The sequence below is a fragment of the Anarhichas minor genome, unplaced genomic scaffold (genome assembly GCF_050575085.1).
Source record: "Anarhichas minor isolate MPS153535 unplaced genomic scaffold, ASM5057508v1 ptg000040l, whole genome shotgun sequence".
Lineage (NCBI taxonomy): Eukaryota > Metazoa > Chordata > Actinopteri > Perciformes > Anarhichadidae > Anarhichas > Anarhichas minor.
Genome location: NW_027466486.1, coordinates 10,088,508 through 10,112,700, shown reverse-complemented (window position 1 = coordinate 10,112,700; position 24,193 = coordinate 10,088,508). Strand labels below are relative to the sequence as shown.

At 42.6% G+C, this 24,193-nt stretch overlaps 2 protein-coding genes across 2 annotated transcripts; one reads left to right on the top strand and one right to left on the bottom strand.

Annotated features, from left to right (window-relative positions):
• Nucleotides 1-377: 377 nt before the first annotated feature.
• On the top strand, nucleotides 378-4,492 carry LOC142967884 (synapse differentiation-inducing gene protein 1-like). The gene is made up of 3 exons (XM_076107491.1): nucleotides 378-812; nucleotides 3,562-3,699; nucleotides 4,334-4,492. Exons 1-3 carry the CDS (start codon nucleotides 387-389, stop codon nucleotides 4,490-4,492), a joined length of 723 nt encoding a protein of 240 aa, XP_075963606.1. The 5' UTR covers nucleotides 378-386.
• A 9,284-nt stretch (nucleotides 4,493-13,776) lies between these two features.
• vsx2 (visual system homeobox 2) lies at nucleotides 13,777-18,825 on the bottom strand. Its single transcript, XM_076108435.1, has 5 exons — nucleotides 18,402-18,825; nucleotides 18,026-18,110; nucleotides 17,432-17,555; nucleotides 14,759-14,939; nucleotides 13,777-14,332 (listed from the first exon to the last, which is right to left on the bottom strand). The coding sequence occupies exons 1-5, from the start codon at nucleotides 18,823-18,825 to the stop codon at nucleotides 14,013-14,015; spliced, it is 1,134 nt and encodes a 377-aa protein (XP_075964550.1). The 3' UTR covers nucleotides 13,777-14,012.
• Between the last annotated feature and the right edge of the window lie 5,368 nt (nucleotides 18,826-24,193).

Sequence of the window (24,193 nt, the reverse complement as noted above, 5' to 3'; positions counted from 1 at the left end):
CCTTGCCTGGTTTTTATATAGGCGGCCGTGACATGTGGAAGATATTTTTTTTTCCCCAAATGTTTGTATCCGAGGGTGTGAGATACAATAGTTGAACATACAGCAGATGGTGATTTTATGGCCCAGACTGGTGAGAGCTTGTGAGAGGAATGCTGATTCCAAAGCAAGATGAAATCTTTCCTGCACTGAATTTCTAAATTATTACATTACTAAAAACCTGATGTCGGGTCTGACTGTGTGTGCCATGGTTTAATTGAACTGTTGGTCATTTATTGCTTTTTATGAATCCTATTTAATTGTAATTGTACTTATTTCTCTAGCTACCAGACTGGCGAATCTTTTTTGGACTTCATTCTCTGATCCACTAGACGTTTGAACCGGCCATCATGGAGAGCCTCAGTGAGCTCCAGAATCCCCTGCTAGACAAAACCAGCCGACAAGTGGTGCACAATGAATACCAGGCTTACCAGTGTGACTACCCGAGCCAGCCTTACCAGGACAACCTCATTGGCTACTACTACACTGGGACTAATGGCGAGCATAAGACTCAACAGTTCCTGGATGCCAAATCCCTGCATCTGGCAGTGGAGGCCTTCTACAGGCCCAACTTTATCCTGTACAAAGACGACGTGAGCCTTCACAGCAAGGACTCCAAGAGCGAGAGCTTTGAGACCACGTTCACAGAGAGTAAGGACACGGTGTTGGATGGAGTTTCCACAGAAAACCCTCTGGACAGCATACAAGGAGAGAAAGATGCGAAGATCCAGACTGTGTCGTACGAGGTGGAGGACGAGCAGGGTCCTGAGTATGAGGTCAGAGGGCACACAAAAGAATACATTTTCTGCATATGTGGCAGTGTGCAGTGCTTTAGTGGTATTTTATTTGGGGTAGGTGCCTCATATACCGAGTCTCTACAAGCCATATATATATTTCAATTGTAGCCTGATACATGATTATACAAGTTTGTCACCCCTGCTACAAGCAATATGGGAATAATTACTGTAACTACACCGCTTAAAGAGCAAATTAATGGAAGTAAGAGCCATTTGGCCGTGTTTTGAGATTGAAATTAAAGGCGTTAACACACACACTCGTAGTGTAACAGACAGGGCCATCTTTCAGCAGAAAGTGAGCCATGGTGTGGATAGTGATGATTATTATTTCATTTTCCATTCTAATAGACTGCCAGTGTGATTCATGCTCATTTCTCTTCTCTAAATTGTCAATTTGCTGGAGTCTTTCAAATCTAGTGGAGGGTAATTGTACACTTTTTTTTTATAATTACATTCTAAGAAAATGACTCATCTTAGTTTATCTTTCCAGGCTATTGCTCTTTTAGGACTTCACTCTCCAAAGAAACGCGTGACAGCAAAAGAGCAAAGACTTTTCAGAAGTGTTAAAAATCTAATTTCATCCAGGGACACTTGTGAAGTACCCAGGGCTCTGAGCTGGCAGAGGAAGAAGTATAGCACCCTAACTGGGCTGATGATCGAGCCAGCTCTTTTCACTCGGAGGCCTGGCAGATAGATAGAGACACAGCAGCGACTGCCATCAACGCCATAAGTAATGTTGTGCTGTATTAAGCGAGACTCCGCTGATGCTTGGCCGTCGGAGCAGGTGAGCCGGGAGCTAAAGTTATTCCATGTCAATTTAAAAGAGCAAATGAATCTGATGAACAGTGCTCAGATGAAAGTTGGGCTTCCAGCTGGAATATGAGACTTTTTGCTCAGCACCTGCGTTTCTTCACTTTCCTTTCCTGTGTGTGTGTGTGTGTGTGTGTGTGTGTGTGTGTGTGTGTGTGTGTGTGTGTGTGTGTGTGTGCTCGGATGCATGTGAATCATGAAAACACACACAAACAGTGCCAGATGTGTGTTGATGCATAGAAGTCCAATCAAACATTCAGAGGACTTTCACAGCTATGGAGACTAAAAATAACAAATGCCAAAACTCCAGAATATAGTCCGTAGCAGTTACTACAAAAAACTACAGCGAGTTTTTGTCAGCAGATGTTTGACACCTGTGTGACAGAGAAAATATAAAATGCAGGTAATAAAGCAACAAGAGCGTGTTGGTGATGCCGCTGTGGGTCTGTGGAGACGAATGTCCGCTCCAGACTCTAATGAGGCCTCGGAGAGCGCAGTGACAGGGTTGTTAAAGGCACTGTGCCTCTGCGGAGCCCCATCAGTTCTACTGGCATCAGACCAGACTGGGAGTGTGTCCCCAGCCGGCCGGACTCGGTGTCAGACAGGCTGTCAGTAGGACTGAATGCACCAGTCACTCAGAACTGTTATCAGGTCTTGCTACAAAGATAAAAAAAGGGAGATTACTGCTGTTTGTGTACCGGTTTATTCATGTGATGTCAGATTATATTATGACCAGCTGCTTTTGATGAATCACACCCGGCTGTCCAGGTGGACAGTGTTCATAAAGCAGATAGCAGGGATCTACGTAATCTACTCCTGGCAAAGGTAGCTAAAACTGTTTGGATAGTATAGCACTGCTCCACTTCCCTCTAGCGTCTAAGGTTTCTACACCTGAAAATAGCACAAATAATTACATTAGATTCTACGGTTTGGCAAAGGTAGATCAGATTAGAAGCTAAGAAAGAAAATTGTGCACAACATGCTTAAAAACTTAGTCGTCAGCGCTCAAGTACGGCTCCTTTCTTCTCTGCCCGCCAACCTGACGGTTCTTTAATTACCTCTAAAATGGCTGGTTCAGGTCCTGCCTTACATATTGATTTTCATTTTGTGCCTTCCTTTTCCTCGGTTTGATTGATCCCTGCAGGCTGCAAGGCGAACAAATAAAACCCGCTCCTTATGAGGGCTATTTATTTAGACTAACAACCACTACGTCTCCGGGACAGCCCGAGAAGAGTACGGCAACGTCCTCTTAAAGGTCACCCATGCAGTCGTACTGCCGTCCTCGCTGCAGACGCAATGTGCCAATGTAGTCCGAGTGGGTTTCGAATCTATCATCCGATGACCCACTCGGCCCTTGTGGCCCTGAGTATGGAGACACAGTATTGAGAACCTGTTGGACACTTGCTGCCTTATAAGACGCCGGTGTACTGAGGAGAGATGGCGGAGGTCTCTCACGCTGTAGAAACAATTTAGCACACAAATGACTCGGCCTTCTTGCTGTTTCCCCTGTCACCTCGCGATGATGGAACAATCCGTTAATCCCGTGTTATCTGTCAAACCGCTCATGGGTGTTGACAGAGGCACCAAATCCTTTCTGGCTGACTGAGCACATCATGTCCTGGGTGGTGGTGGAACAAGGGCAGATACATTGGCCTGGGGGGGGGGGGGCGCGAGTTGTCAAGCTACACCACTTTTAACATGTTCAAAGTACACCTGACTATCAGCACATGTCACCCTTACCCCAGAATTGTTTAGGTGTCAGTATCAAGATCCCTGCACTCACCTTTTGTCTCATTTTGTCAATGTGTTGATTGTCTCACGAATTGTGCCAAGCAGTACAAGCAGTCATGTAAAAAAAGTTCATCATCTTCTCCTTTTCTGACATTCAATTATTCTTCATCAACCCGCTGTCTTCCAGAGTGACAGCTCCAGTGACAGTGAGAGCGAGGACAACTTCTTCGTGCTGCCCCCTCGGGACTACCTGGGCCTAGCCATCTTCTCCATGCTCTGCTGCTTCTGGCCCTTGGGCATCGTTGCCTTTTACTACTCTCACAAGGTAAAGGCCCAGAGACCTTAAGCCCGTCATTAAATCTGATTACACTGCAAGCACAAGCACTCAGACAAGTGCTATACCGCAGCCCATTCTCCTGCCTGTGACCCTCCTTGCCGTTGTTTCAGATGATTGACTACGTAAATTCAGCAAGTTCGAACCACTCGTCAGTCCTCTGTGTTCACTTTAGGAAACCATTAACATTGAAGTTTTGGTCCGCGGTATGTATGTGTGAGCAGTGCACTTTTATTACATCCTTTTAAAGGGTTGCATCCATAGCTGAGACCCGAGTCTACCGTCAGTATCTTTCTGGTCCGAACAGATAAGTCTCACATCCTGCAACCTCAAGCAAAGCACAGCAGATCCTAATGGTTTTACCACATCTTCCACAATAATTGCAGAGGAAATTATACCTGACAGAAGAATAAATAAGAGGCCAGGCTCGTTTCTTTGATAGGAAACCAAAACACCCAAATAACACATTTGTCACTGTCAGATGGATAATTACCTAATTGCCATGGTAACTAATGGCACCCAAAGAGCATTTCTTGTTTTCTCTCTTTTGACTGTGGCTGAACGCCTACTGATACACTCGGTGCTGATGAGTAAGCTCATTTCACTCTCTGCTTTGTTTTGTCAGACAGGCAAGGCCATCTCTAAGGGAGACTTCTCCGGAGCAGGAATGAGCTCCAGAAGAGCCCTCTTCCTGGCAGCTCTTTCCATCACCATTGGAACAGGGATGTATGTGGGGGTGGTTGTGGCCCTCATAGCCTACCTGTCCAAGCCCGGACACGTATAGCACTGGGACCGGCTTGTTTTGGGGGGGGGGGGGGGGGGGGGGGAGATAGAGAGAAAGAGGAATCCAGATGGGAGGCAGGGAAATGACGAGGTGGGATACCTCTCCTGAAGGCGCGTGTCTGTTCTGCTGCCTGGCTGTCTGCGGAAGAAAAAGAGGCTCTATGAAGAGAAAAGACTAAATCAGAAAGACAGAGAAAAGAAGAAACCAAGACGTGTGGATGGAGTACTTGGACTGCATATTGATCCGACTGAATCTTTGTTTCTGGTAAACAACACTCCCACCGAGGTATTCCACCAGCTCAAGCTGAGAAGGATGACTACTCTTCCACGAAGACTGTGCTGTACTAATATGTTAAAACATAGCAGTAACTACCTACCTTTTACCGCATTAGTCGTTTACAGCCGTTTTATTTTACCTTCATAGTAGCTGTATTCTCTGCCAATACTACTGCAGATTGTATATTGTCCACTTCTTAAATTCATTTCTTGGAAAAACATTCAGTCTGTGGGCTTTTGTGATAGTTTATTCAAGGAATATACCGAAAATTGTTCCCGTCGGTAAACAGAGAGAAGTGGACCCTGAATACGAAGAGGAAAAACGTGTACACAAAGTTGCTGAGCAGTGGACAAGGGAGTAATCTGTGTTTATTGTGTACTGTAAATTAGGTCAATAAATACATTTGGCATGAATAATGAAACATCATCTGCTATGTCGCTCATCTCTTATTCGTTGTTTCTTTGACACCGCAACCAGGGGTGCTTCTACTTTCGGGGATACTTCTGCAGTTGCCAGGGGCTGTGTGGAAAGCTCCACTTATCAACAGAAAAGCAGAATCCATGAACAAAAGGCAGCTGTAACACACTGACACCAGGCGTTGCCGTGTGTTTAAAACCGAACAACTTGATTGCATGAAACAATACTGCAGCAGCATCCACTTTTACATAGTTAATCGTGTTAGATAACATCCAGTTTACAATCCATACGGTAAGTTTGGAACATGATGGCTTGGGTCGCTGAAGGGGCTTAACTTAAGCTGTTGCATCAGAAAACAAAAGGTTGGGAACCAATGAACATGGATTGTGTGGTTCGAGAAGCCTGTCAGAGCGTATTGTCCACCACAGAGCATTGTATTGACACTTTCCTATTGCTGGCACAAGCCTCTGCTGTAACTGCCATGGCTCTTCACCGCCTTTGGCATCACTCACTGTCTAGCCTTGAGGTGACTTTATCTGCCAGAGTGCTTGTGAGTGTCAGCAACAATGCCTGCTCTCTAAAGTCAGGATGTCAAAGCAAAGTGAGAGCAGCACTTTATTCCCCTCCAGGACTTGGAACGACCATCATGCACGTCACGTCCTCTCTTGCCCCACATGCCATCCCATCACAACACGGGCCTCCAGAGCCATTGTGTCCTAAACAGCTCAACGCCCTTCAGGTTCAACTTGCAGACAGCACTGGCCACATACTGAGCTCAAGAAGCAGAGGAGAAAGTATTAAATATATAGCCCATCATTCACTCTACCAGAATAAATGGAGCAGATGGCAAAGGTAAGCAAGTTTTACAGGAAAGCTTGCAGAGCATGACCTCTCATATATTTGTCTGCCTCCTCGTTTTTTTGCAGCTTCTCTTCAAGCGAGTCTGTAATGCATGAAATGTGGCTCGATGGGATAGACGGGGGTGAAAGTGGCGCTCTCATCAATGGCAGCTGTACGGGGTGCTGAAGTGGGCTCACTCTGTGAGCGAGTGTGCATGTGTTTTCTCTCCCACAATAGATAGGGAGTTTCGCCCACGCCTGTTTGCCCACACACACACACACACACACACACACACACACAGAGCATCCATAGCTAGCTCAGACCACCAGAAGCAAACTGATTTTATTAGTCATCCGCCCCCACGTGAATACAAAGTTTCCAAGAGTCATGCAGCAGCAGGTTGAATCTGAACTTCTGCAAATATTACATTAGGTATGTTAGTACACTTTTAATGTGGGCAACGCAGGTCTTTGTTTGAAAGGAATTATACGCCCGTACTGTGTTTCTAAATATAATCCTTGTATCTAAAATTAACCAACAGTCGTTTTTTTGTCGAGTCATACTACCCAGACTTGTCACGTCTAGCAGATGACAAAAAGAACAAGAGAAAATTAATTGGTCTCGCACAGAGACCTAAGGTGAGAAACATGATGAATGGGCTGAAACGAAATGGAAAGAATCGGAAAGGCAGTGAAAAGACAAAAAGACATTAGAGCTGAGTGCCACATTAATAAGGAGCATGATGCTCTTGAGTGTCCATGCGACTGAAAGCCATTTTCAGATTCTTATCGTTGCTGTGATGAAATACCTGTCACCCCTCTCTAATCCGAGACAACAGACACGCAAACAATATCTTCAGTCTGTGCAATGCCTCAGCAAAAGAGGATGTATTTGAAGTGGTTGCAACAATTACTGAGAATGTGGATATTGTATCCTTTCGTTTTACTAACATTTAGTAGGAAAAAAATCCTGGAAAACTATGAAAACAATCAAAGACTCCCCCTGTGAAAAGGATAGAAAAATCGAGTGTAATACTCGAAAATATGACTCAGCGAATACATTTTTAACTCACCACTCAAAACCACAGTGGGAGGATGTGATTGAGGGAGCTGGAAACTGTGTCCTGAAGTTTTAATCTTTTGGGGAAATAGTTGTCGTCTTGCAAAAGTGGAAAAGCTCTTGGCTCTGTATTGTGTGACAGATCCTAAATCAGAAACACACAGTCCATTTGGTGGATTGCAGACACTTGCATGCTGTTTGAAGTTCATCCAGAGATCAATTCCCAAGCAGGCAGATACATTTAATGTCTATTTGATTATGTAGGGACACTTTCTAGGTCAACAGCAGCACCAATGACGTCTCTGGCAACGGATGGAACAAAACTCGTGTCCTCGTGTACTCGTCCTCCGAGATTTCAACACTTTACATGGAGCGAGCAATTAGCATATAATACTAACTCAGCATTTCAGCACACCAGGAGTTTCAGACACTGGTATTCTAACTTATCCAGAGCCAAATCCAGATGCTAAGCAATGTATTTTACTCTTTTTACTAACACTGAAGGAAAATATGCCTTATGGTGCCTTATTTAGCTCTGCGTCTCAATAACCTGTGTCTACTTGCCTTTTGTAAAAAGGAAAAATACTTGCATAAAGCACGTATGTATACTGTAAATGAGTCATCCTTTATAAGAAGAGCAGCATAAAAGACTTTTGGGTTTTCCTGCTAGGTCCCCACTTTGGTAACTTAGTCTAAATGTCGTTGTTAAATAGGTGAAAAAAGAAATGGAGTGTGCCCCACTGTAGATCTAATACAAAGAAACATTCATATTCATTGGACACCCCCAAGGGTCCCAACCACTGGACTAAACTAAAGCAGTTCAAACGAGCTCTCTCGCTCTGCCTCGACCAGCGAAAACAGTAAAACGCTACTCACGTGTTGATGCATTTACATTACAATCTAATAACTTGTAGTAAAAAGTAAAGGATCTGAGTTTGTCTACTACCACCGCTTAGCTTCAGCAGGTCAAATCTGTTTTCCATTGCACTTTTCAGTGTGCATGTGGAAGACATCCCATGCAGCAACTGTAATGTCAGCATCTATTTCTGAAACTCTCTCTCTCTCCTCTCTCCTCTCTCCTCTCTCTCCTTTAATATCAGAGCTAAGCTCATCTTTGAAGCATTTCACAAACATGCTTATCTGTCCTCACACCTTTTTGTCGCACAGCAACATGCCTCCCTCTGTGGCGCCGGCATTTGCCAGGACTCTGGACTGATAAGGACCTCGCAGCCTCCTATTCTGGCTGTGCTTATCACTCTTGAGCAACAAGGGAGCACTGTCTAGCAGTTCATGTTTCTCTTCTCTTGATAAGTAAAGACTGGACTTCGTTTTGTTCGCTCCGAGCGTTCCTCAAACCTGACGTCTTGTGCCAGCAGAAGCATCCAATGGCGCCCTCAGATAAGGAAGATGAGTTGGTTTTAATTGCAACCAGAGTACCCGACACTTCACGGGGAGGGGTGATGTCAGTTTCTGAGACATGAGGTACAAAGCAGGAGGAGACAAAAGGTTAGGTGTGAAAATATTTAAGCAAATAGAGACTAACACGGTTTACATCCGCTCGGATGACTGGAGTTGGTGTCTGAAACGGCCCACAGATGGCCTGCTGAAACTACCGAGCAGTGAAGGCTGGAGGGCAGCTGCGGTGGACGGCCGCTGGTGTTGTGCCACACATCATAAATCTTTCTGGGACAAGCAGTCAAGTCCAACTTCAGGAGATAACCGATATCCATTACTAGAGCAGGAGGCTAGCGACACAGAGGAGTCAGGTCTATAAAGCTGATCTGAGACAGTGAAGGTCATCCAGGGACACAGAACTCCCACCATGCACTGTAATCACTCTAACCCTATAATCCCGATGCATAAGGAGCTTTCAGATTCTTTCGTTTTTTGGGGGGAAAATAAAATAAAATGCATATGTTTATTAAAGGATTGTAATTTCACTAATGGCGGATGATTTTACAGCTGAAATGATAAAAGGAAATGCCAACAGGTCAGCAGGTGGAATACACATGCTGTTGACTTTCCATTATGTAATTCCCTTGTTTCTTCTCCTGCTGTATTCAGACTTTAATAGCTCATAATGAAAGCACAGAGTAGTACTCGATACGCCACAGACATCTACACCAGACTTCAATCAGCTGCTTGATCGAAAGGCTTGTGAGGCGATATTAGCACCATCACAAATAAAACACCCGCAAATATACTGCACAACCTCGGAATACTGATTCCAGCCAGTTTGCAGCACTGAGGTGATGGTTTTTACCCAGTGAAGCGTAAAAAAGAGAGCTGGTTGGCTCTGTGTGATCAAACCCTTTGGATGGCTTTGGAGAAAAAACAGAAGAACCTTGGAGATGAAATCAGCCCCCAGCCAAGGCGGATCATTTAGCCGCAGTATCAATCCCGTCTCCATTAACCCACAGCTGACAGCCTCATCACAGAGAGCACCATGAGGAGTGACGAGAAATGAGAATATTGATCAAGATATCAGGATCATGTCTGCTGTAAAAATTGTAATAATATCTGTCCCCCAGCCGGACAGATATGAATCGATGTCAAGATGTGCGCAGTGTTGTAGCAGCAGGATTTTCATATATTGACAGTATTATAGAAAAGATGTAACTGTGAACTTGTAATGTAATTCACCTGACCACAAATTCACAAAGGGGTTCTGATTTGGAAAGAAGCTCAAGACTGACCCCGTGTGGAGGAAATGCGGCACTACACGCAGGCAGTAAGATGAAGCGCTCAAGGCCCGTTTTCAATGTAATGCCCACAAATGAACGACACATTAAAAGACTCAAAGACAAATGCGAATATGTATGAATGTGAATATACATGTACTGCTGGTATGTCTGTGTATAAACATGTAGACACACATTCTCTCTCACACACACACACACACACACACACACACACACACACACACAGACACACACACAGCATAGTCTACATAGTGTAACTTCTCATACATATACTATTAAGCACATGCATCCTGTAAACACATGCATAAACTTTGTGTATGCATGTTTATGTGCATGTATTATACAGAATACAGTATATACTGTACGCAGTATATTCATGTGTTTATATTGAGGCACATATAGAGAATCTGGCGATACGATATGGATCATGATACAGGGGTTAGGGTTCAACATATCACGATACTGTAAGCAAGACAATATGTTGCAATTTTTAAAATCTAATTTTAGGAAAACTGTCATAGTATAAAGATGTGGCTTCATTGCATTCATCATATTACAGGAGCAGTCATTATCCATGGCTGAAGATTACAACAATGCTATGTCACAAAACATAATATTGCGATACTCAAGTGTGGGGACATTTCTTCTAGAGTTCACGCTACTATCTTCAGGTAGACAGTTCAGAGCAGGCAAATGTAAAAATAGCCTCAAGATTTCTTTCCTATATTGCCCAAGCAAAATGTCGCCTTGGGAACAGTAAAATGTATTTTATCTCATTTCAGCACAAGGTCTATTTCCTGACTTTCTCCAGAGAATAGGTAAAGTGGATTTTATTTTTGATCACTACCAGACAGCTTAGTTGTATGAATGAATTTTAAAATCCAGTCGTTGTTACATCTGGTTCATGATGACAGCTGGATTTGTAACTTTAAAAAAGAAGTACATAAAGTAGCAACAGAGGTGGAAAGAGTACTAGAATATTGTACTCAAGTAAAAGTATTGCTACTTTAAAAGACATTTTACTCAAGTAAAAGCAAATACTTGTGTAAAAACGTAAGTAAAAGTAAAAGGTAAAAAGTGAATCAGTGTACTCTGGGTACACGTAACAGTGTGAGGTGATGATGTGATACTTCTGTTAACTTAAAGAACATCTTTAGGTTACAAAAGAGATTACATTAAATATAAACTTATAAACAAGTGGACCAACATCAGCACCAAGAACCCCTCAGTCCAAACCGACAGTCTGCAGTCTGAGCATACAACTGATAATCAATTCAAAATAGACAACAGCCCTCAGTGTAGCCTCACAAGAACCAACCAGAAAAGACACAAAACTCAGACGAGTTGTAAACAACATGAGAAAACGTCCATGTGTCCACACTGCCTGTGATTATTTGAAATAAGTTGATTACAAATTAATTCCCATAGACACTTTGGAGCACAAAAGGGATGCATAAATAGCCTTGTTATTGTTCAAAAATGGAAGAAATAATATAAGAAAGGTCGAGCTCTAACAAAAGCCATCTGTGAATAGTTCTGAAATGTGGTTGTACTGATGAGACTATGCAGCAGAGGGCAGAACAACACCACATTCAGTTTAACTACATCTTGCGTTTGATCTGAACTGGAGCAGCATCTGGAGCCCAGAGTATTCTCAAAATGATCAGCATGCACTTAATCTCACCAATGAAATCATATTCCTCACCACCCCATCAAAAAGAAATTGAATGCTAATGTTGCATTAGTCGAAATCTTTCCATAAACCTCGCTCTGATCTCGCTTTGCATGGATTGAAATGATCTTCTGATGGTCTTCAACAAGCAGACTGTCCATCAGGGATACTGTGAATTACCTCCTCATATCCAATGTAAACAGCTTGATCTTCAGCAAATCTGATTTATCATAACCTTCTATTCCACTCTCAGGGGATTAAATAGCTTTGCACTTAGAGGAATAATCCTCACTCTGTATATGTCTTGACCTCAATAAATGAATTGCGTTGAGGGCCTGTGGAGGTGAGGGCTCCGTCTATTGCAAACCACTTCTGTCACTCGGGCTAAAATGGCTATTGAGATGTTTAATGAGAATTCCACCTTAAAAGAGGATGTGCAAAATCATATTTCTTATGATTGTTTACTGCTTAAAATGTGAGTTTAATAATCCTGAAAGTTAAGACTAAACAACATGTTCTAATTCCTGTAAGTATTGAACAAATGAAAATGTTGACCTGCTGATGGCACTATACGAAGAAGTGAAGGGTTCACCAAAGTTTTTATCGTTAATCTTGAGGGAATGTGTGTCATGACAATCCATCCCACCATTGTTAAGACAATTCAGAGTGGGCAAAGCAGTGGACAGACTGACACTACCACCCTTAAATCACTCTTGGCTATCTCTAACATTTGGTGACTTAGAAAATGGAAATTACACATGTTGTTAAACTGCAGAATGGTGAAAGAAGCAGGCAATACAATTAGCCTCTAACCAGTGATGTCAGCTTCAAGACTATGTGTGTGAAGGGACACTTCTGCTCAAGATACTCTTTGTCAGCTCGGGGAGGATTTGTCTGAAGTGCATCTGTCTTTCTAGGTTTGAATGTAAAACAAAACTTCTTTAATGTTGTGGCATGAGCTCTCCATCGGAAATCCACCCTTCAAATCTCAAGCATGCCTCTCTATATACGGTCTTTGCAAATGCTACTCCCAGGTTCATTCTTGTGAAGGCTCATGCACACCTTCAATCATAGGAGGAAATGTGTCCATAGGAATGAGAAAGGAGAATCCCTGCTCGCTGTCCTTTTACTTGCAATGAACTTTATTCATTGCAAGTATAGGCCCCAGGTTCATTCTAGCAACATTTCCTGTTACTCTGACACACTCCAGTCCATTTCCTATAGCCATCATTAGTTACTGTGTGTATACTTATCTCTGTCAACAACCTAATTAGCAACCTTTTCCCCATCGGGTGACATTATGGTTCCAATCTGAGGGCCATTCAGTGCTGAGACATGCAGCAGCACACTGATAACAGTCGTCCCTTGCCCTTTGAAATTGCACTCTGTCTAATTGGAGTAGAACTCAATTGTTCAACTCATTAGGAAGCCCCATTAGCTAACTGAGGGTGACGTTTAAAATGTGATATGGATTACAGCTAATGCAGACACATAGGCGTGTTGTAAAGCTGAGATGAAGTGGCGTGATGTATAGCTTTATTTGGAAAATGAAGATCGCCAACAAGTAAAGCTGTTAGACTTTGTGTTTGGATAAGAGGATGAAACAGCTTGTGAGTCGGCTGGTAATAGCATATTAAAGTGATTTGAAATCGGGCTGAGGTCATCCCGCTCAGAGGGGTTTGCTTTCCCTCTTTCCCGTCCCAAAAGCACTGGTCCCTCAGTTTAATCTGAAAGTGAAGGCTCTCATCTGCGACGGATTATAGGGGCTAATCCAAGCCGCAGACCGTGTCCTAATGAGCCCAGCCGGCAGAGCATCAAGTGACAACAAGTGACTTCTCCAACTTTGTGTTTCAGCAGTGCCTTGACAGCTGACCATTTGTTTGAAAGGAAGGCAGAGCAAATAGACACCAAAAAGCCACATTTAATAAAAGGTTATTTGTATTTTATGATTTTGTATTTTGAGTTATACATATTTTGAAATGAAAACACAAACAATTTCTTCGGACTACAAGTAAACATTATGTCAAATTGCCCCTCGGTGAGGAGAGATTAATATATCAAGTATATACAGTGTGAAATAGGACAACAATTACTTTCTGTCGGTTTGTATCTGAAATGTCACCATTCAGTATCTGTGCAAGCAACATTAAAATGAATGCCGAGAATGAAATGCACTTGACTGCTCATGGGTCGCTGGTAGTCCTGATTAATATGATATAACTGTTGTAAATTGACTCATCTGACTCTCTATATAACTGTGGGATCTATATACACCAGTATTAACACTTTACTCCCACTCAGTCAAATCTTCTCTACTACGCATTAAGCAACAACAACTGTGGATTTTGGAAGTAAATCAGAAAAAGTGCATTTTGCATCCTCTGTGTGTGCAGCAGTGGCCGGATGAGTTTTCTTCTTAAAGAAGTCCACACGCAGGCCAGTTATAGAGAAGTCAATGAGGGATGAACACCTGCAGGACAGCGAGTTATGTTGGGGAAGTGCAGCCCACTGCATTCACTCATGACATTATCAGTCCACAGGAACGTGGCAGTCTCTAGGGACTTTTCTCCTCCTCCGCGGGACTCAGGGGATCACCGGCTTTCTCCTCGGCCACCTGTCTCTCCTGTTTGCCCTCCAGCAGTCTGTCTTGAGAAACCGTCCCCAGCACTTTGGCACTGTGCTCCTGTGCCTTGGCCCTGAGAGCAGCAATGCTGTTCTCTCTCAGTTCCTCTTTAGAAATGGTGGACTTGCCCTCTGACCTCTTCTCCTCCGCTTCGGCTTCTTCCGCCCTCTGAGAGCTCGGCTGCTGGGGCGCGTCACACTGTCCTGTTGCCGGTGGGGGGGCTGCTGTCTCCGTGGACTTTTTGTGCATCCCTGCAAAGAGTTGCGGGTATTCAGATTTAGAATAGCGTCTGTTGATTGGTAAGCCATCTTGGACTGAAAAATAGCAAAAATAGTTCCGGTTCAGAATTTAATGTTTAAAATCGATGATGGGCAAGGCGTGACCAGCGTCAAGGATGAAAATGTCTTAAGTATTGCAGAGTCTATACCACGTTCTCTGTATTTTAAAGTTTCGCTGCTTTACAATTAGAGCATCTGCCATAAGTCCCTACACACTGTATCGGCCCATCACTCCACCACGGTTATGATTACGCGTGAATAACAGTCACGTAGAAATGCTGTACTGCTACTATTTAATAATGAGGTACATATACTCTCCACATAGAACAACCATGAACTGTTGACACAGTGAGACAATGATGCTGAATGCATGGGGAAACAGTAGGACAGCAACCTCACCGAGCAGCCAGGGGGCGCAGGACTCCATGATGCCGTCCTTGGCAGACTTGAGGATGGACTCTGGCAGGGGGATGGAGTGCCTCACCATGGCTCCATACAGCCCGTACTCAGCCATCACAGTGCTGCGGCCCCAGCATTTCTCCCTCTTCCTCCACTTGGCTCTGCGGTTCTGAAACCACACCTGTAACAGGAGGACACAACGACCAGTTATTAGTCACCTTCACCTCCACAAGAGACAAATAACTCGTATGTATTGGATTAGTTTTGGTTAGTTTGGCTACAAAACATTTGCACTCTTGAAATTAAATGTTGTCTATCATCTATAATGATTAGGCTTACAATGAATAGTTTGGAAATGTCTGATTATTGGTTTCATTTGAGGGTTGCAAAAAATCCAACTGCAATGTGCAATTTGAATGTCCATATGCAACATGTGCAAGATGCAACGATGGGTACCGCTTTCTAATAAGGCACCTTGAAGAGGTTTTGGCTTTATCAATAACTAACAAATGATATAATAATAATGTAATGCAGTGTCAGTTGTAGGACTATTCTGGGTTGTTAGGTTGAGAAAAGTCCAGGTGGCAGCTGTTTATTCTTTCTGTTTGGATTTTGGTCTGTATCCTCTGCCGCCATTTTAGAACTGAGGGCTTATTATAAAGTGTAAACCCATATTAACCTCAGTATCTATTAATGCATTCACACATTTATAACTGCATTATTAGAAAGGATCATCAAATGGGACTTTTCACAACCCAAAAAGCTTCTGACCTGCAAAGCTATAGTACATCATTTATTAACCATTAGTAAAGTCGTTGTTAAGGTTACACTATTGTTTGTGCATGAAAAGTGTATTTCAAAGACGACCCATTTGGGAATCTCTGTGATTCGTAGTAACTGGAGATAACAAGTGCACCGTTTGGATTGAGTCCATTGATTTCCCATAAACTGCTGGCTACAGGTGTGAAGGATCTGTGCCTCCTGTCACAGCTGATCTGCAGCTACCTGTGGCCGCGTTATAGATGGTTTGACACACCATGACACTTCAATTGGCCACAGCCAACAACTGCAGGCTCTGCAGGCTATCTGTCAGCTCAGAGAGAGGCCAAATTGATAGCATAGCACAACACAGGATTGTTAAACACTTAGGCACCTCTGATGGCTCTGTGCAGAGAGGAAGGGGGGGGGGGGGGGGGTGTATTAAATGGAAAACGATCAAACCGTTTTCATGCTTTTTCTTTTTCCTCCTGATAATTCTGATGATAACCCTTATTTCATACAAGGTACTTTTTTTTATATGAGAAATTGCTTCTCTGTCCCTCGAAAGAAGCCCGCGCGTGGAAGCTGTGAGGAGGAGTGACCCAGGGGCACGCCGAGGCTGATTGAAAAATAAGTTAATTTCAGGCCCAATCGATGGCGGGCAGGCGGGCAAATATCACGGGAAATTAAACTACCGGGACTCGGGGGAGCAGCGCTATTGACCCGTGCTAATCAATTCAATGTAGTTATTTCATTTGAACTCCCCGCGTACCTCCAGCAGCCAGCCGGCCTCCCGAGCTCGTCTGATTTAACTAATTACACTCAATGAGAAATTGAGTGTTCATGTTATTTAGGATAGGAGCAGGCCTGGGCTTATTTATTTATTTCCTTTTTTTGTTATTTATTTGCGGCTGTACTGTTGCAGCCCGTAATGAGAACGAGATTAAAAGGCGCCCCGGCAGATGGATGGTCCAGGTCACACTGCAATCTTCTTCCGCCTTGATAGCTTGATTAGGTCGTTAGCGGCTCCTTCTCCGAGAACAAATTGTTTCACATCCAACATGCGCCCGATGAGAGATCATCTGTCCTGGCGAGGAATGCGGGAGGAGAGCGCTCTTTGTTCAGACAGGAGGGGAGCTTCGCTGATCGATTTGCGGGGACTCACTTCGCCCATCTCCCCTTAAACGTTAGAGCAGCCGGCGGCACGTGCTCACATATTACAGGAGGTGAACAATTACAGGTGAACATTCATAAGGCCGACAATAATATATGCCTTATAGCATTCACACACACACCAAATAGAAAAGAATGAGATGTGTTTTAAAAACACTTATTATTATTATTATTATTACAAGAATGGTCTATGATGTGTGATTTTCGATGTGCAGTGTCAGTCTAGAATATAACAATATCCAATCTGTACAATGATTATTGGCTAAGATGCTTTGACTTAATACGTGCCTTTATTTTTGCTTTGATTAGCCAAGCATTATTATATATTTAGCAGAGAGCATCTCAAAGGAGAATATAGATAAACGTGTTTTAAAAAAAATATTTGACGGACCTATTTGAGTATTTTGCTTCTTTACAGCCAAAAAGAAAGAATGAAAAAGAATGATTTCAGATTTTGCATTTTTATTGGAATGAAGGTGTCTAAAAGTAGGCTCAGTGCCTTATAACATCTTGATGTAGGATATATAATTAAAATATTTAAAATAAAGCTTGATTTCTAATAGTTAGTGAACCCTAAAGGGCTGTCTCGTTAAAAATGAAAATGGAGTGAAACACAACAACTGTGTATGTTACAAAAGAAATTGATGGTTCCAGGTCTAACATCTACAAGTACAAACTATCGATTGAATGATGCAGAATTATTATTATTATTATTATCAGAGTGCCTGACTAGAGTGGTACCTGTATCCTGTCTTCAGGTAGCTCTGTTTTCATGGCCAACATCTCCCGGGCATAAACATCAGGGTAGTGCGCTTCATTAAAGGCCTTTTCCAGCTCCTCCAACTGATATGAGGTGAATATGGTCCTGTGGAAACGGGTTATTATTTTAACTATGTGGACATATTGGACATCATATATTGTGTGCTGCAGGAATCAAGCCAGTCTGATTTTAATAAAGACGTAAATAAAAAAATAAAAAAAGGTAAAGCAACATTGAACACATTTATATAAATAAGAGTTGATTTCTATACACGAGGACTTTTATTATCCATGTGCATGGGTGTAAGAAATGTAGCAAACCAAACAGAACATGCATTGGATGTCAGAAAACACAAGCGATCTGCGTTTAATTTATAGTAAAATCGGTGATTTGACTAGTTCATTGTCTGTTTTGATGAGTTTAAAAACTGAACTGAAAAATGAACTTGAGAGAAAGCATTGCACATTGATTTTTGTAGGCTACTCGTTACTTTGAAAATACAGTCGTGAATTTCTGCGAATTGGTTTCATTTCTAAACAAAATAACATTTGCCATAATCACAAATCAGCACTAACCGGTGGCGTCTTTTCTTCCGTTTCTTGCTTTGACTTACTGATGACTTTGAGAGTTTTCTTTCATTTGAAGACAAATCATCTGAGTCTGGATTTGAAACAAGGAACAGAAAAAAGCATTAGATTTAATAACATTTTTTAACCTAAAAAAACTAAAATGTAATAAATAACAGTTGACACTGAAACAACACTGCTATTTTATTAAGCCATTTCACAACAGTTATTTTATATACTGCCACACAATATAATAATAACATTAACAATAACAACAGCAATAATAATAATAATAAAATGTGAAAAAAATGACAATACACGCACAGAAAGGGCATATCAGTGAGATCAGTATTTAAAATGAATGAATAGACTGAGATCACATCACCTGAGCTGGCAGACTGACTGGTGTCCAGCGGCCCTACGGACCTGCTGTGGGGCTGCAGGTGAACATCATGTGCGTTCGACAGCACAGTCTCCAAAAACGCTGGTTGTCTGTAAAACGACGGAATTCTACCAGGGTCGAATAATCCCATGCCGACACCCACACCCATGCCGACGGGGCCCAGCAAAGACCTAGCGGCGATCAGGTGCGCCCCGACCGGCAGCGAGCTCAGCGGGCTCCTCGGGGCCGCGGACGGCTCCTTATTCAGCCCCAGTATCTCCTGGATGCCAAAGCCGGTGCACCTGGGCGGCGGATGGGTCGCGCTGCTCTTCGGCTGGTGGCTGATACTCCCTCCATTCGCACCCAGAGAGGTTTTCTCCGATAAATGTAAACTTTCCGACAGCACGGCGCCTTGTTTCCCCGTCATGGTGTCTTCGGATGCTACTTGAAAGGCCTATTTCTTATTATACCGTCTTACAGGATGGTCCCCAGTGCATGATCGTCTGTATAACACACAAGTGTCCTTTAGAAAATGGTCCTTTTATCCAACAGGTCCATCCCAACAAGAGGCAGGACCCAGCAGCCAATCAGCTGCAAGGATTCAGGATTCCTGTGGATCAAGGATGCATTAAACGCCCTCTCGGATACATATCTGCATTTCCTCAGGACTATGTGGATAAACGAGGAAAGGATTTAGGCTACAGAGAGAAAGGATGCAATGAAATGACTCTTCAAGGCTGCAGGGAGAGGGGCGAAATGTGAATGGGAACTATAGCGTCAGGAACCTGGAATCGACTAAAAGTGACAAAGATAGGGAACTATAGTTTTATCATATACTATTTATAGTAACAAACACCAAATATTGTTTAAGCCATTATAAACTCACTGCAGATATATCATTGTTTTATTAGTTTTCGTTATAGCCAGGCCTAATTAAATCGTCTATTTCACACCTCTTACTTACCTTTGAAATGGAGCAGAATTACCTCAACATCCTAGAATAAATCAGTATGTATTACCTTTAGCTGAATTGTTTACACGCGCGCGCACACACACACACACACACACACACACACACACACACACACACACACACAGCTATGATCTCTCTCTACAACCACTGGCTCACATGAATGGATAATTGATCTCCAGATGCTATATGGGAAACTCATCACACGCAAATCAAAGGCCCTCCCAAAAAACGACAGCTGGACGATATGGACCCACTCTACGCTGCGCGGTCCTGCACTGCGTTAATCCCACAGCAGCAGCAGCAGCACAGACTACAGAGCAGATTAAATCACAGCAACATTTCCCCGGAGGAGAGGGAGAATTATACAGAATATGGGACACAAATGGAAGACTATTAAATAATTCCCTGACCCGTTAATAATTATTAATTTATGCATCATTACATTAACAAAAATAATACTAATTTGAACGTTACACTGAATAATCGGGTCATATAGGCCTAGAACATAATCTTGACATCATGACAGAATATTGTTGTCAAGTTGATGAAATATGAAGGCAATACTATTTAAACAATTAGTCGATTTTTTTGTATTTGCATTTTTAGTTGATGCCAGTCTTTGCATGTAGGCCTTACTGGATTTGGTTGATTTGTGATTTAATTGCAGAACATAAAGAAAATATATGGTACTGTGGGTCATGTAATTATTTAAATAATATTTATTATAATAATAAAGATGCAGACCAAGGTCATCCTCATTCTTGGTGTTTCAGTGTCAATAACATAATGAGAGGGTTGAGAAGTTAAAAGAGAGAATACTCTCATTATCATAAAGCTAATTTAAAATGTCTGTGCCAAAATTTAAACTCATGAATATAAATGCTGTTTTTATATTTCCTGCTTATGGTATAATTTTAGTTTACATTGGCATGAATTGTGTTGCAAATCATTTAGAACAAAAATAAGGATTGGCTAATTTTGTGAACGTATATCGAGCTTCCAAAAGATTTGCTTTGCACACATGGCTTGCATGTACATTATCAAAGTACTAATGCGATACTATTGCAATAAAATCTCAAGTAAAATAAGAGACAAGCCTATAATGTTAGTTACAATGTAAAACAAGAACATGGAACTGTTGAGTGGATCTACATAATGCACACAATCTGTGCAATCCACTGTGCAATATCAACAACCATTCAGTCCAACTATATCAAATCTTATTTTTTTAATTCTTTATTGTAGCGTTACTGTGTGATTACGTGACTATTATACTTGTTTTGATCTTGTTTTTCCACTTATGTCTCTTGTTTGTTCGTTTGCACTATATCCACTCTGCTGCTCTAATCCTGCAAATTTCCCCGCTGTGGGACTAATAAAGGATTATCCTATTTTATCTTAATGTAACCTAAAAATACACAAATTGTGACTATAGGCACACAGAGCCTCGGCAGATCTGCATTGCAGCGTCATTTTTGCACATCAAACAGTGTGAAATGTGCTGCTTATTAAGAAGGAGAGAAATATTGCTGCTGCAATTAGTGGCTGGCCATGTTGAAACTAATTAGGGCCTATTTAGTGGAAATTGTAATGAAGAAATCAATGTTATTAGGATATGCTAATGCTTCATCAGCCTGTTGGGATCAAGTCATTTATTAACAAGGAAGGGTGTGAGTCAGGATGACCCGTCTATTACAGGCAAGTTACTGCCCCCTCTCCCTCCATCATCACTCCTGCTGCAATCCATACGGGCCTTTTTGGTTTGTTGATAGTGCACCACGTCTCCTCTCTGTATGGCTTTTAATAATCCATCTCCAATATGAAAAGGGCTGCGTGCTGATTTACATGCAGCAGAGAGGCTGCCTAATAAGGCTCTAGATTAAGGGAAGATCTAGTTCAGTCATTCGTGTAGATTGGGTTGCCCATCAAAGACCCGCAGGATCTGACGGCTGCAGATTAAAAAGCAAACAGCTGTTGGACATTTTTTGTTTATCTGCCCCCTCCCTCCACCCCGCATCCTTTCTCTGCCCCCTTCTCTCCTCCTGTTTCTGCATGTGTCATTTCTGGGCGTATCGTGCAATATTAGAAACAAAGTGTCCTCAGACCTTCGGAAATGATGTTAACGGCCTCGGTAATGGTAAACGTATGCAGCCTGCAACCTTCAAACGGGTGTTCCTCTGCAGCAGGTCAGAAACTGATAAGCAGCTGCAAGCAAAAGCCGCCCACTGTAATGAATATCATATCCTGCTGATGTGACTGCTAAAGCTAAAAATGCATTTGTGAAAATGAATAAGAGGACAACTTTTTCAGGAAGGTCACAGCAGCACCGGGAAATATAACTGAATGCATTAACTCCTCCACAGCAGATAGATTTTTGCACATAAACATGAAGAAACATTTCTCAAGAAGTCCAACACCAGCGCTTTCAATGTGTCTTTTTTATTGGGTTTATCAAAGTGGTGTAAAACTCTGCTTTCTAAGACTAACAGCAAATGTTTCCCCTCAGGCATGAGGATAGAAACCTCTGAGTGTGATTCAGTCTCTGTCGTGCTGAATCAAGCTGTGTCCATCGGTGTTGGAACAGGGTGCAGGACAACTTGATGACAGCACACGTGTAGAGCCGAGTCAGGGAAAAAAAACTAAAGCACAGTCAGAGCCTCTGCTTTCCCCAAAGCACTGGATGATGTGAGGCGACGCCCCCACCTCCCCCCCGCCCCCCCCCACCCCAGTACAGACAGAGTTTGCAAGCCCCGCAGCTTTCTCATGGCTCCTCCACAATGGCATGTTTGGTAGCTGCCCTTCGGCATTGCTTAATTAGGCGAGGAGTTGATTAATTTGCACTAATTGACAGCTAATTTAAGGTCAAGGTATGTGAGGTCAAGGCAATGCACTGTGGATGGATGGAGGAGCTCTGATCTCTCTCTCTCTCTCTCGCTCTCTCTCTCCATATGGATGACCAGCTCTGTGGGGACTGACCCGTTACTTGAAAAGGCTGTCTGGCTGAGGGCCCATATTGTGGGTGTCAGGTCGCTTACCATGTCAACGCTCAGCAGACTGAATGTTCGTCAAGTCAGCATCAACAAGTATGCAACCAGTCCCAGTGACGGCAGCCATGCCCAAAACAAACAACTTCAACTTGAAACATTTCACTGTCAGAAGGGGTTTATAAGTTGCAGTGATGGACCATAATTCATTGACTCAAATATTGTAGTCCTATTTATTTGACAGCTATAGTTACCTCACAAATTAAGAATTTACGTAGGCCTACAAAGCATGTCACATATAGATCAAACTGCCCAACAGAAGCCTTTATGAAATAGTTCATATCAGATACGTCTCGACCAACTACAACAGTAACATGCTACTTGCACATGCGTTGCAATCAAACAATGATAGTCGCATATATAATAATACTATTCTAACAAAGACATTTTCCTGCAGAACAAATACTTTCACTTTACTACGTAGCATTTAGCTAATAATCCACATGAGTAACATTTTCAATGCAGGACTTTTACTTGTAGTATTTCTACAGAACACACTGAATGTACTTTATCCTACCCTGGTAAGTTGTAAGTTATGTTTTCACAACCTGAACAACATGTGGGTTGCCAGGTTTGATGATTTTACTTTCAACCTGTTTACAATGCAGTTATACATGTTTGCAATGCATCACTACTGAAGGGGGCCTTCACTCTCTAACAGGCCACAAGCCTGCAGTTGAATATTAATATGTCATTGATAAAGTTTTTTTGCAGTTGTTAACAACTCTTTTCCTGAGGTAAGGTGGCTGGAGAAGGATAACTAACCATTTATTATTGTCCTATAATTGAGCTACAAAGCATCAGTGAAGGCTTAACAAACTATTCACAAAGCCACTAGTTACTACGTATCAACACTTACATTTGTACCTAATTGTGTAGGCTAACAGTGTAATCTCCAACAGCATCACAAAACATGTTTTTTGTATTTTGATGACCCACAGGCTAAGTTGTAGTATTTTACAGGACAGTTTGGCGGTTACAAGGTATTGACATTATTTGGGGGTAGTATGCTATTTTGATCACCTCCTGTTATTGTAAAAACAACAAAACTCTTTTATCTGCATCATTAGCTTCCACAAAGTGCTCGATATTCCTCCTGACTTGGGGTCCTCACCAGAAAGCTCCAGCAGCACACACTGAGGAAGCCACTCTCTCAGAAACCCACAGAACTGAAAATACAGTCCTTTCTTTCTTTTTTTTAGGAAGGGTGAGCCAGGGTCCGCGTGAGAGGCAGGGGGTGAAGCCACTGAGGCAATGGTGGCCTCTGTCCGTGTGAATCAGAAAGACGATTAGGGGCTTATTAGCGGCCCGGGGAGAAGTGTAACTGGTTGGGAGTGAGCGGCCAGAGCCCCAGCGACATCTCCAGCCGAGAACAGTCCGAGGCATTGTCTTACCTAATTATGGCGGATGGACTTCTTTTTGTTTCCCACTCGGCATGCCTGTCTGATTCTCTTCTGGCCTGCCCGCTTGCTCCGACAACGCTGAAGTGTGCTAATTAGAAAAGAAATGGTCCTAGTAATTATGTCAGCTCTCATTAAAGGCGATGACAATGCGCAATATTATTTTTACGCAATGTTTTGTGTTAGGGGACCCTGCTTCTCCTGCTCATTAAATGGAAAGCATGCCCTGGTAGCCGGGAGAACGCTCTCACGTCGGAGCTCCTGACGTGCTGCACTTTGGAGGAGCAGCAGAGGCTTCGAGTCGCTGCCCTAATTAAAAGTTCTCTAAGAAAGAAGCAAAGTTAATCACACACAAAGACTTCAAATGAAAGGCAAACA

Coding starts and splice junctions, on each gene's coding strand:
- LOC142967884 (XM_076107491.1), top strand. CDS start 387: ATGGAGAGCCTCAGTGAGCTCCAGAATCCCCTGCTAGACAAAACCAGC. Junction 813..3,561: donor AGCAGGGTCCTGAGTATGAG/GTCAGAGGGCAC, acceptor GCTGTCTTCCAG/AGTGACAGCTCCAGTGACAG. Junction 3,700..4,333: donor CCTTTTACTACTCTCACAAG/GTAAAGGCCCAG, acceptor TTGTTTTGTCAG/ACAGGCAAGGCCATCTCTAA.
- vsx2 (XM_076108435.1), bottom strand. CDS start 18,825: ATGACGGGGAAACAAGGCGCCGTGCTGTCGGAAAGTTTACATTTATCG. Junction 18,111..18,401: donor CAGTCAGTCTGCCAGCTCAG/GTGATGTGATCT, acceptor TTTCAAATCCAG/ACTCAGATGATTTGTCTTCA. Junction 14,333..14,758: donor CTGCGCCCCCTGGCTGCTCG/GTGAGGTTGCTG, acceptor AACTCTTTGCAG/GGATGCACAAAAAGTCCACG.